At 47.5% G+C, this 12671-nt stretch overlaps 5 protein-coding genes across 5 annotated transcripts; 2 read left to right on the top strand and 3 right to left on the bottom strand.

Annotated features, from left to right (window-relative positions):
• Positions 1 to 16: 16 nt before the first annotated feature.
• On the bottom strand, positions 17 to 3464 carry N7516_010962 (putative DUF814 domain protein; the record flags this gene model as incomplete). Its single annotated transcript, XM_057223680.1, has 4 exons — positions 17 to 1622; positions 1673 to 3252; positions 3317 to 3385; positions 3432 to 3464. 4 exons carry the CDS (start codon positions 3462 to 3464, stop codon positions 17 to 19), a joined length of 3288 nt encoding a protein of 1095 aa, XP_057068820.1.
• Positions 3465 to 5243: 1779 nt separating this feature from the next.
• N7516_010961 (uncharacterized protein) lies at positions 5244 to 5672 on the top strand (the record flags this gene model as incomplete). Its single annotated transcript, XM_057223679.1, has 3 exons — positions 5244 to 5348; positions 5397 to 5535; positions 5623 to 5672. The coding sequence occupies 3 exons, from the start codon at positions 5244 to 5246 to the stop codon at positions 5670 to 5672; spliced, it is 294 nt and encodes a 97-aa protein (XP_057068819.1).
• Positions 5673 to 6279: 607 nt separating this feature from the next.
• N7516_010960 (60S ribosomal protein uL16) lies at positions 6280 to 7496 on the bottom strand. Its single transcript, XM_057223678.1, has 3 exons — positions 7343 to 7496; positions 6928 to 7103; positions 6280 to 6855 (listed from the first exon to the last, which is right to left on the bottom strand). Exons 1-3 carry the CDS (start codon positions 7385 to 7387, stop codon positions 6411 to 6413), a joined length of 666 nt encoding a protein of 221 aa, XP_057068818.1. The 5' UTR covers positions 7388 to 7496; the 3' UTR covers positions 6280 to 6410.
• Positions 7497 to 8986: 1490 nt separating this feature from the next.
• N7516_010959 (putative L-cystine transporter) lies at positions 8987 to 9880 on the top strand (the record flags this gene model as incomplete). The annotated part of the gene is made up of 2 exons (XM_057223677.1): positions 8987 to 9451; positions 9530 to 9880. The coding sequence occupies 2 exons, from the start codon at positions 8987 to 8989 to the stop codon at positions 9878 to 9880; spliced, it is 816 nt and encodes a 271-aa protein (XP_057068817.1).
• A 204-nt stretch (positions 9881 to 10084) lies between these two features.
• N7516_010958 (putative MFS transporter) lies at positions 10085 to 11790 on the bottom strand (the record flags this gene model as incomplete). Its single annotated transcript, XM_057223676.1, has 2 exons — positions 10085 to 11103; positions 11124 to 11790. 2 exons carry the CDS (start codon positions 11788 to 11790, stop codon positions 10085 to 10087), a joined length of 1686 nt encoding a protein of 561 aa, XP_057068816.1.
• Between the last annotated feature and the right edge of the window lie 881 nt (positions 11791 to 12671).

The following is a 12671-nucleotide window of genomic DNA, read 5'->3' as shown; positions in this document are numbered from 1 at the left end:
TATACACGAGACTCGATCATTTCTTCTTACTCTTACCACCTCCTCTGCCACCTCCACCTCCACCACCACCCTTTCCACCTTTGCCCTTGCCCTTATCACCACCACCGCCGCTTCCAGCTCCTGCAGTCATGATGCGCACCTTGCCCACAACCATAGTGTTGATAATCTCTGTATCCTTCCATCCCTTGATGAGTTCACCTTCCCGTTCCCGGAGACGCTCAGCATCGACACGAGAGATCCCAGCATCTTCAGCGTGCTCCTTCTTGACCTTCCCGGTGGTGGTCTCGGATACCCATCGACCAATGATCTCCTTGACGGCCTTGCCCTTCTTTACGGAGCCTGGCTGCAACTTGACTTTGTATTTGTACCGTCCAAGGGCAGCCCATGGGGCGCAGACTGGAATAGCAGCAATGATTTCATCATCCGTAGTTGGTGTACCCACCAAAGCTGGGATCCAAGTAAGATCGGCAGCTTCAGCGGCAGCTGTCTCTTCGTTGTAATCATCCGTTCCATTTTCCGTGAATTGTGCCTGGCGTTTGCGCTCGGCTTCGGCAGCGCGCTCATGCTGGGCCCGTCGTCGTTGCCTTTGCGCCTCGGCCTCTCGTTCGCGCTGTTCCTTGGCTTCAGCTGCTTTAGCCGCCTTTGCGGCTTTGCCCTTGTTGGCACCCACCAACCGAAGAGCAAGTTCTCGCTCATCCTCGTCTTGGTGAGCATACTTAGCAGCAGCGCGCTTGTCCTTCGCCCGCTTGCCACGAGTGGGGGCGATACGTGGTGCAGCTGGTTCTTCCTCGCCGGGACGATCGAGAGGCTTGCCTTGTCGCAAGGTACGTCGCTCTCGGGCGTTCAGGTTCGATTCTTCATTTTGCTCGGGTATAGGATTTTGACCTGCGGTTGGTGTAGCTTCTTCTCCCTCCGGCTGATCTTCTGCACCTTCTTGTTCCGGCTCATCCTTGGGTTCTTCTTCTGGCTCAGACTCAAAGTCCGATTCTTGAGTTGGCTGAGAGGCCAGAAGCTCGGAATTGCCTCGCTGGAGAGGGTTTCTGGTGGCAGCTTTCTCATCTTCATCCTCCTCTTCAGATCCCGCATCTTCCTTCTCTGCATCTTCGGTGGCTTCTTCGGTGGCCTGTGTCTGCTCCGGGGCTACTGGCTCCACGGCGTCCTTCAGCCCAGAAGCCTCAGTCTCACCGGCAGGAGTTATAGCAGCGTGCGGAACATCAGATGTGTCGAATCGCTGCTTATGGTTCCGAACGCTTTCCTGGCTAACTTGGAACATGATACCAAATCCAAGCACCAGTTGCGATGGAGCCAAGAAGTTCTTCTCTCCCTTGATTTGGAAAACACCTGTGGGCATGATTCCGCTGCCGTTTTCTGCGATTTTCGATACCTGATGAGCATGAGCCCACCAAGCAGACATGACAGCCTTAGATTCCCAAGCAGTTGAAGTCGCGACGCAAAGGTTCCCGGCTTGAGATAGTGTGCTTGGAGAAATTGGTGCGTCTACACTGCCGGCTCGATTCTTCACCACGATTGGCGTCGCACCTTCGAGATCAGCATGCACAAAGATATCACCCTTGGACAAATAACGCCGGTAGAGCAATTCGCTCTGCATGGCGTCCCGTGCACTAGTGCGATTAGTAGATGTCAGAAAACGAGGGTGAATGGAGCCACGTACCCTATGACCAAGTAACCCTCTGAAGAAATGAAAAAGATGAATTTCTCGAACCAGAATGGTGTCCGAGCCTGTCGAAGCACTTGCTTCTCTTTCTTCAGGCCTCGCTTGAGGTCGGTCGTCACCTTCTTCTCGTGACTTTTCAGTGCCTTCGTAGACGACTGGGTTGTCCTTTGTTCCTTCTCCGAGGCTTGCTTTTTCTGATCGTAATATTGTGATGCGTTCGCCCATGGGCTCAGACCAAGGTCAATGTCAATGGTCAATAGCTTAGACTCACGTTCCGCGCGGCCTACCTCTCGCTCTGCTTCGTTCTCCGAGTCAGAGTCTGATTCGTCGCTGCTAGAAAACTCCTCCTCTTCATCCTCGTCGTCGCCGGCCTCTCCAAGAAGTAGGGTGACTGTGTTTTCGTACAGTTTCAGGGGCAGCTTGAGGGTCTGTGCCACTGGATTGCCGCGATCCTGTTCCATCTCAATCAGGCGCGCAATCTCACCCCAGTCCATTCCCTGGGCCACCAGTCCATTGACAGCATCCATTGCCTCCTGGACTCGGTAAACATTGTCCTGAATAGCATCCGCTTTACGGATGTGAAGCTCTTGTACATTCTTGAGCGCATCAATCCGCTTTTTGTGCTCTGATCGCACGGATTCGAGCTTTTTCTTGGCTGCCTCCTCGCGTTCTGTCAATCGCGACTCTAGTCGCTGAGATTCAAGAGATGAGAAGTACTCGTCGACCGTAGCATTGAAGCGCTCGAACTCTAGAATCTTTATTCCTGGTTTGTTTTCAAATTGTCGAGGCTTGAAAGGGTGGAAGTCTTCATACAGCAGACCTGGGGCCTTTGCTGAAGTCTCTCCTTCCGGGATGGGTCGCGTGTCTTCTTTCGCCACAATGTAGCCCGGATGGCTGTCGCCAGAGTCAAAGGTGTTAGAAATTCTTTGCGACTCTTCTAGCACCTCTTTCACGGCCTGCAAGAGATCTTGGCTCCCCAGGACTTGATCCAGTGGTGTTGTAGTATCAAATTCCTTGATCGCAAAAACGTGGTCAAGAAGCAAGGGAGGATATTCAGGAAAGCCTTGCGACAATGCCTTTCGCAAAACATCCGTTCCCTTTTTCTTAAACTTTTTGGGGGCATTTCCCTCTTGAGCAAAAACCCCCTGCGCCTTTTCCAGTGTTTGCAAAACTCGATCCGCTGTGATGTCCGGAATCCCACCATAGTTCTGCTTATTAGACACAGTATACTTGAGTCCGGCCTTGATCTCCTCCTGGCCCACACCGGCCGCAACTTGGCGGAAGAAAGCAAGAATGTTGTACTCGCGGTCCGTCAAGATAATGTTACCACCGGCGAAGAATTCGAGGAAGATATGGTATGCGCCATCGCTAAAAGTGAAGTCGGTGATGCGATCGGTTCCGATTTGGGAGATGCCTGTAATCCGACGAGACTTCAGGTACTTTCGGAGACGAGTCACAAAAGGCGATGGTGTGGTTGCCGCGGTTCGCGAATATTGGGTGACATGGGTGCGAAAACCGGAGTCAATAATGAGTTGGCGTCGATGGTCTGGCTTAGCGAGTTTGAAAAGGAATATACGCTAATAGGAATATTAAATCAGCTCGGTATCCTTCGATGGCAATAGAGAAAGGGAATGAGCGTACCGAGGACAGGTCGTAGATGTTGGACACTCGGAGGTTGACACACTCTGATGCCAATTCCTGCGTGATAACCTGAAGTTGTTAGCTTGTATCTTCTTTGCGGTATATTCGAAGGTACCTTGACGTCCAAAGACGAGAATCTCTGCTTCATGGCTGTGTTTGTGAAGAGAAAAGGGGATTTTTGAGGGTGACGTATGCGGGGCTGGAACTAGCTGTACGAGGAAACCGGCCATGCGAGTTAGTACTGCCTGGCAGAAAACTAGTTATTTACCCCACTCACCCGTAGTATATATATCCTGAACACCGCATAAAAGCGTAAATTTGTAGGAATTTATGAGCTGAACTAGGATTTTCTCGTGTTTAGGCCTAAAGAAGAAATAGCGTATAATAAAGAAAAAAGACAGAGGATTGGATTGGACATCTTTACATATTTCATCAAGGCGGAAAAAAGAGCGGTGTATAAACCCAACCAATCAAAGATATCCAAGGATTTTCTCTCGGGGTCCTAATTTGGAATAGCGGAAATAGCGGCCATCGCGCGTTATTTATATACTTCACCTCTCTCTACAACCACTATGCACTGTCTTCAATGGGCTATACTTGCAAGAACCCTACGAAGTATACCCAAGGCTCTCGCACCATTTCCTCATACCACTAACTACCTTGGCGCCGTTATGTTGTCTATCTACATTTATGTGACTTTGTTCCCTCTCGTGTCCTCTACCTTGACTATGAAGAGTTCACCCAGTTCATCGTCTTCGATGTTGCAATATTTTACTTTATGGTTTTTCTTTCTTCTTCTTCCGTTCTTCTTCCCTCAGTTCTTCAGGTCATCCTTGAGATCAACAACTGAAAGTCAACCCCATGGCATATGACCTAGATGCCAGCCCCTGGAGTTTATGATGCTGAAGTGGGCATATTATCTCATTCTCATTTATATCAACATTGACCCAGATTTTTGTCTCCAATGACCTGTCTAATCTTCATAGCCCTTTGGTAAAGATCCGACTTGTCCCTACCGGTTCCGAGTACACCCTATCGACAGAAGACTGCAAATTCGCCAAGGTAGCTCAGCGGGCTGATCTTCTCGTCAAAGTCCAAGCCACACCCAGGGGCATCCAATACGACCGCTCTTGAATTCCATACATAATGGACGCCGTTACCAATAGGCCAATCTAGACTGTGATTTCTTTATGGGGATGGATATCCCCATGTTCTTCTTGAACGCATAGCACCATCGGGCAGCTCCGTTCGTTCAGTTTCTTGTCATATGTATTACGAGCCAGCAGAACAGTACCATTGAGAACTACTAAGCAAACAACCTTGTAAGTACAATGTAGGCTTCAATATTAAACCTAGTAGTGGAGCTGGTGATGGCCTGTTCCGAGCAATAAAGCAACATAGGTACGCACAGAGTCACATTAGAGTTCGGTACTCAATGGCTCATAATTTGGCTAATAACTTGGTGAATCAAAAGTGATGACTTGTTGAAATTTCTCGTGGTTGTGTAAAGCTAACTCTCTCTGAGGCCAGCAAAAAGTGCCCGAGGAGTCACATCACAAAATTCAATATCTGCCCGGGACATTGAATTAAGTCAAAATAATATTTCAATATCTCAGCACAATACATAGACGTGGTATTCAATATAATATTCAGCGTTGTAACCTTGACATTTCCAAAGCCTTGACATTTCCAAAGGTTGATTAGTCTCACATTCCAACGAAATCTCATTCCACAGATCACCCAGACACCGGGTTTGTTGACGCTGAGATGCCGATATGATAAAGAATGCATTGTCTCTCCTGGTACTCCGCATATATATTGACTATTGATAAATCGAGCAAGGGCGTCCGTCCTGTGTTCATCAACTCCTCCACATTCATACTCCAAACCATACCACTACTAAGCCCACGTTCAACGTCCATCCAAAATGAGGCTCACTATCTTCTTCCCGCTGGCTGCTTTCCTGTCATTGACTGTGGCTGAATCTTCGGGTGATGCCAGTCCCTGCCTCGTACGCTGTCCCTATCTGAGTGTATGATTTAGACTCAGAAGACTAACCACCTTTTCGTATTGTGAACAGACTCGTTGTCTCCGCGAATCCGCTGCTGTGGCAGGATGTATCTCCTCCATTGATTACAAGTGCACTTGCCCAAGCAAAGCGTTCAAGGATACCCTCGGTACCTGTTTACAGGTTTCTTGTTCTCCAGATGACTTGATAGGTATATTCTCCTCACCAGTTCCGATTTCGAATCGGGTTAAACGAGATTCGGATTGGTTGAAGACTTGGGCTAACTGTTTCCCTTTAGTCGCCGGAGAATTGCACAAGGAACGTTGTGGTGAGGAGCCGCCTCAGTAAGGAGGTTATATATACTTTGATGCCTATATGGTCTTTTTTTCGAGAGCATGGATATAGTGAGATCAATAAAAGAATTGGGCTTGATCTCAAAGTCAAATTCCTGGTAGTAAACATAAATACGGTCTGGTCCTAGTACTAGTGTTGGTCGTAGATTGGGATATATATAATTACTAAAACCTACGACAAACATTGAGTTGGTTATTTTTTTTTACAATCGTATTACACCTAGCTTCTTGAATTATGCACCTGGGTATAAATATTGAAACCCCGGAGGAACAAACAATATAGTCTTAAGGAGAATACCATGCGATGGGTGAGTGATTTTGCAGTCTTGGTGACGTGACCCATATTCTAGCTTTATTTAAGGATCAGAGCATAGATGAAACAAAGCCCTCTATGGACTTGGGTCTAGACTTCTGCTACTTTTGATATATACTATCGATATCTAAGGATTGCACCTCGCATGATACGTGCATGGTCGGAAAAGCGGAAGTATTACCTACTCCTGGGTTGAAACGAAGGGATTAAGTAGTTTACGGGTCTACATCTGGGCACCTACCTAAGCTGGGAGATGAACAGTTCTACAAATGCAATATGGGCGAGCAAATGAAAAGACCCCTGGAAGAACTCCATCATTGCGATTGCACGAGATATCAAGATGAATGGGAAAAGGCAAAGACAATAGAACATTCAAGTATTTTCGTTCTGAACTTCATATTCTGATCAACCCATCAACATTTATGCGACGTTCTCGTAGGCAACGGGGAAGCGCTTCATGTTCTTCTCAACGGAACCGTGGCCACGGAGGAACTGGACGTAAGCACCGTCCTGGAGGAGCTTGCCCTCCTGGCGGAGCTGGACGTACTCCTCGCGGCGGACGGGGGTGAAGCCCCAGTTCTTGGAGACAATGATCTTTTGGCGACCGGGGAACTTGTACTGAGAGCGGCGGAGGGCCTCGAGAGCGGTAGCACGGTGGGCGTCACGGGTGCGGACGGACAGAATGATCTGACCAATGTTCACACGGGCGACGAGACCCTGGGGCTTACCGAAGGCACCACGCATACCGGTCTGCAGACGATCGGCACCAGCGCAAGACAACATCTTGTTGATACGGACGACGTGGAAGGGGTGCACACGGACGCGCAGGTGGAAACCTTCCTTACCGGCGACCTTGACAAGGTACCTATTGAAAGTTATGTGAGATTGTGTCCATCGATGTCAGGCGAGAGACGTAGGAGCAGATCGGGTAACGTACTTGTTGGCGCAAATACGGGCGGCCTCGAGAGCCTCGGAGGAGAGCTGCTCGTACTCGTTGGAAACCAAGTGGATGCACATGGGGAAGTCATCCACGTTGGCCTTCTTACGACCAAGATCGAAGATACGAATCTTAGGGTCGGGAACACCACGGTTGAACCGGGACTTGGGGTAAGGCTGGATGTTGAAGAGTGATGTCAGCGAAAACCGCCCATCTTTTTTTTTTTTTTAAAAAAAAAAAGAACAAAGGATCCAAAAAATGCACAAGCACAGTGCTACGAGGATCGCTCTTCATAGCAAAGGTGATATTCCGGTCATGTCGATGCCGTTGTTGACGATGTATCGATACACACTCCCCACACCGAGATAACCCGCACAAATCTTCAAAAGCTCGCGAAATCGAAATCAGAACGCACCTTGTTCTTGCAGTAGCGGTAACATCTCGCGGGACGACGGGCCATTTTGAGTGCTGGAAGGGTGGTGATGGCACTTCCTGCGAACTGGGTATAGGTTGTCGGTGGTTGTCGAGGGTTCGGAAGGAGAAAGAGAAAAGAGGGTCGATTTCGCTGTGGTCACGGGTCTTGATTTCCAAGCAGCACTGTGGCAAAAGGGTTTAACCCTATTAATGCCTGAGCGCTCAGGCCCCCATCAAAGGATTCCTTGGTACGAACTAACTTTATGATTGGTTGAAAGCTTTCTCCACTAATCCCGTTTTGGTCCACTCTTATCGTGCTGATAAATGGAGTCCAATTCGATGCCCTTCCAAGATGATTCCCTTGTCCCGGTTATTCAATACCCCGGGTAATTGAAAATTTGCTAGTAATAAGAGAGCCATGTCGTCCTTCATTAATACATGTTATTTGATGAGTTATTTAAATGCCTGCCTCGGAAACTGCTAGTGAAAACTAGTTACCCTCTATAGGACAGGAACAAGATGGAGAGTAGACTCCCCCGAAGGGAATATCAACCAACTACGGAGTGCAAGAATCTAAGCATGTCGGTCGCTTTCGGACACTTTCAATCGCATTAAAATGGGTCTTGTTTCATCCCGGAATCGACTACTCCGTACGGAGTATTGAGCTGACAAATGTTGCAGCTAGATCAGATGTCACAAGCCCCTCGACATCATCTCCACATTCTCAACGAGGTGTTTATGATTCGTTTTCTCTGAATATGTCAACGGGATCCTTGCCACAGAATTCCATTTGTCTGGTATCACATAGCCCCTTGGAAGGTTTAGTCTTGAGGGAGGTGATTATCGTAGTGGCCAGCAGTAATTGAGATGGGGTTCCGGGCACCTGCATGGGTTCTCTTTCGTCTTCATTTTTGCATTCGATTGTGACCCTGCTTTATCAACGATTCTCAGTGCTTGATTCGTAAAGGCTTAGGTATTGCCATGTTGATCGATGACCCCCGGGGCCCGAACAGTGGATGACTAACAATCCCGAAGTCAAACCCTAACTCCTGAGGTCTACCTGAGAAACGAAAAGAATGAAGCGAAAAAGGCTTTGTGCACCTGTGTTGTAGTTCATGTATATTAGTCGTATCTATAATTTATTTACAAAAAAGGGATTTAGGGCTTAATGAGCCAGGGGGATACATGTCCTGCCCGTATAACTAACTATGACATGTTGATCACACTGTTAGCTACATTCACATATATAATATCACCCCCAATCACCTTAAAAATCATTCATATCCATGGATATTACCTCGAGGAAATTCCCGATACACAATACCCATATATGTATGTTTGCAATAGTTAGAATCACAAAAGAAGAGAGTAATTTACACATTTTGCCGCTATTGTTAATGGTATAAAAAGCCGGGGACAGCAATCCCCCATTCGAGTTACTGGACGCATAGCTGAAAACCTCTGCCATCATCATTCCTCTAACTTACGTGTCGGTGCTTGCTTACCGATGAGGCTCGCTGAGGATCGCTGAGGCTGAACTCCGGATATCCCGAACTCCGGCGTCTATTCCGAGACCTGGAAATCAGATCTTCAATTCCCATATATATCAATTTTGCCCTTATTGAAATTTATCTACTTCTCCACGATGAATGCAATCTGGGCAGAAAGCATCTCTCAAATCCTTGGCTGGGCCTATTTCATCCTGTGGTCGCTGTCATTCTACCCGCAAGTCATACACAACCACCGCCGCCGCTCGACAGACGGCTTCTCCATTGATTTTGCTCTGCTCAACGTGCTCGGATTGTCCACATACACCATTTCAAACGCCTGCTTCCTCTTTTCGCCGGTCGTGCGTGCCCAGTATGCCCAGCGACATTCGCAGAGCCCTGAACCAACCGTCCAATGGAATGATTTCGTCTATGCCCTTCACGGAGCACTGATATGTTGCTGGATCTGTAGCCACTTCTTCTGTGCGCGGTTCTGGAACTTTGATTCTAAGCTGCAGCGGCCGAATACCTTGGCCCTCATAGTTTTCTGGGGCTGTCTGGGGGTGGTCCCCCTGGCCATTCTTTGCGTTCTAGTGTCGGAATCGTGGGAATGGATTGATGTGGTAAGAAGGCAATGCGACGGATGAACCTATTTACCCTATTTACAAGTCAAAATATACTGACTGAAATATTCGCGTAAGGTCTATGTGGTCGGCATGATCAAGGTGTTCCTAACAGCCGTCAAATACACACCGCAGACAGTGATGAATTATCGGCGGCAGTCAACAGCCGGATTTTCCATCGTGGCGATCCTGCTAGATCTGTCCGGTGCGATTCTGTCACTGATGCAGCTGGTGCTGGATTCTTCGATGCAAGGGGACTGGTCGGGCGCCGTAGGTAACATCGCCAAACTATTGCTGGGCAACATCACTATCATATTCGATCTCACTTTTATCTTTCAGCACTTTGTTCTGTATCGGGAGCGATTCGCAGAGAATAAGCCAGGGCTATCAGAGCGCGATCCTCTCCTTGATAGCAGGAACGAGGCATAGACATGTATATTTAAATGATTGGGAATATTTACATAGATTTGCAGCATATCTAAACTTGGAATGCTATACGAAGATCCTTTTGATTGAGAGAAAGTGCCCCTTCGTCCCTGGTATATTAAATATGACGAGAACAGAATAAAACACCCCAATGAGGTCTAATCCTAAATACAGATAGACGTAGCAAATATCACATGGGAATAGTGCTCAGCTATGGAACTGGAAGTCCAATCGCTTGTTTCCTTCATCGGTAGTAGTGCTCAGATAGGTTGCCTTCTCCTCTGGGGTAAACCTGTCCCATTGAGCTTTCTTCCATTGGTTCCTGCGCATGTAGTATAACTTTGCCAGAACATAGGCAACCATGGTAGCGACATTTACAGCGATGAGTTGACCGTTTCCACGATGGTAGTTTGGCTTATCATCTGCGCGGTAGATGTTGGAGGATGCAATTCCGGAAAGTTGGATGGTCACATTGAAAAGCGCCGCACTGATACTTCGAGTTCGGACAGTATTACTGATGCGTGAGCACCAGCCAACATGTGTTGCTTGTGGGTTTGGCCAGCCCACCAGAATGAACGAAACCGCATACATGCTCCAGTGTGACAGCGAACCAACTGATGTGTAAAGGACGATGAGAAGCGGGAAAGTCCATATCTGAGCGAGAAGACCGACGAAGGAGACTTGTTGCAAACGCTCGGACAATTCGGTTATCAGAAGCAAATTAATGGAGGCAAAAACAGTGACGGGAATTGTCAACAAAGTGGTCTCGAAGGTGGTAAATCCAATCCCTTTAAGTGAAAGCGTCAGATAGCTCTTCGGTGGCGAAGAGGGTATTTCGAAAATCATTCCAATGATGTAAATCGGCCACAGGTCATAGTCCATCAAACTTTGCCAGAACATTTTGAGAGAAAGGGCCTGGCGATTGTGCATGTCACCCTTGGACGGATCGTCTCGCAACACCTTATTCACAATGATTTTCTCTTCTTTTTCGGTGAAATATCCCTTAGGGTTCCACCAAGTCTTTGTCTGGGTAGGACCGGGCACCAAAAATAAGAAACTGAGGAATCCTATCACGAGACTAATGAGTGCCTCGATGAGGAACAGCCATCGCCAACCTTCGCGACCATCCACACCGCGCATGTGTAGAACACCATAAGCGATAAATGAGGCAACCACACCTGACATGGAATCAGTGAACCAAAACAATGCAAGACGGAATGGCATTTCTGTTTTGGTGTAGAAGTACGAAAGGTACAATATTGAATCTGGAATGAAGCCACCATGAACAGGCCAATGAAGAATCGACAAGCGAAGAAGCCCGAGCGACCCTGCATAAAGAACTGGCCGCCGGATGCCAGACTCCACAAGATGATCTGAAAGGGAATCCAACGATCTGGTCCCAATCTCTTTCCAAGCATCTGAGACGGGATCTCAGCAATAAGGAAACCGACACGATACATGTTTTGCGCATTGTTGTAATCGTTGGTGGTGATCTTCAGATCGTCGAGCAGGTTATCAGCCGCGGCACTTCCTAGATTTCCCCGATCGAGATTGAGACCAAAGAACATGATAAGAATCCACAAGAGAACATTCCAATCGGTCTTGCGGCGTACGGAGACTTCCTCACGGTGAGTCCATCTTTCGTCCGGATCAAATCTGTGCAGATTCTCGTAGTCCGCACAAGGCTGGTAAAATTGCGCCAACTGGGGATCATCGAACACACTTCGAACCGTCGCAATAGAGTCCGGGCCGACCTTTCGTTTCCGAGAGAAAAGCGCACCAAACAGCGACAGGGACTCCCGTTGCTCCTCTGGCTCGGCAAGGGTTGTCACCACAGAACCATCTTTGTGTTGATGACTGTCATTCTGAGGCTCAGAATCTGACCCAAACTCTTTGGAAAGTGTCGATGCCATGGCTATTCTCGGTGTACGGGTCCAAAATCAAGGACAAGACAACCAAGGAGTCGAAACTGCAACTTCGGCACTGAGTTCAATGCTATGCATAGTTAATGAGATAGCACACTTTATATATCAAATGAAATGAGTAATAACATTAGTTCGACCCGGCGTGAAAAGGTTGCACAAAATTCGTGCTTAAATATCTGCATGATGCCATTGACGCCAGTGAACGGATGAGACCCTAATGGAGAGATGGTGAATTTATCCTAGTATTTGAAAAGAACGCTATATCAGTCTAAAGAGCGCCTGCCTTGTATGATCCAAGCAAATATTTAACGGATATGATGTCTTGGTAAATGAACACAAGCCTTGCCAATTAGGCGATGTTTGCGCCATGCTCGCGCCTGATTGCATCAGTCTTTGCCCAATCAACTCAATGAGCGATGTCCATTTTGGATTGTATTTGCTTATATTGGTGGAAAATACTGTCTTACAATAATATATCTAACTTCTTGATCTCTATGAGAACTGAGGGTCCTAACGCCACCATCCCGGACCGTCACCTCGCCGGTTAATTTACCACATGGCACAAGCGCTGGCGTTAGAATATATTAAAATATAGCTCGACTGATGCCATTTGAAGGGGCCTTGGCTTTAGCGAGTTTCGCTGTATTGTGGAAGGCTTAGAAATCCGTGGTTGGAAAGCTGGGGAAGACGGCGTTTCTTGACCTATGTAGATATTGGGATCTATCGTTACGAAACAATCTGGGAAAATAAAATCGTAAGGTCTTGGAAAAATCTTTTCTTTTTGACACGGATAAATGTGAAATCGGATTTTCTCCTCTTGCACATGCATTCGACTAAATCTAACCCTGCAACATCCTCCAGCTTCTACT

Source organism: Penicillium verrucosum (assembly GCF_028828655.1).
Source record: "Penicillium verrucosum strain IBT 35672 chromosome Unknown utg000005l_segment0_segment0, whole genome shotgun sequence".
Classification (NCBI taxonomy): Eukaryota; Fungi; Ascomycota; class Eurotiomycetes; order Eurotiales; family Aspergillaceae; genus Penicillium; species Penicillium verrucosum.
The sequence above is the reverse complement of the archived record's forward strand: the minus strand, read 5'-3'. Positions and strand labels throughout refer to the sequence as shown.

Bases quoted from the DNA above. Each gene is read 5' to 3' on its own strand.
- N7516_010960 (XM_057223678.1), bottom strand. From the start codon at position 7,387: ATGGCCCGTCGTCCCGCGAGATGTTACCGCTACTGCAAGAACAAG. The intron at 7,104-7,342 runs GTGCGTTCTGAT...TTCAACATCCAG, and splicing joins ACCGCTACTGCAAGAACAAG to CCTTACCCCAAGTCCCGGTT. The intron at 6,856-6,927 runs GTACGTTACCCG...AACTTTCAATAG, and splicing joins GCCCGTATTTGCGCCAACAA to GTACCTTGTCAAGGTCGCCG.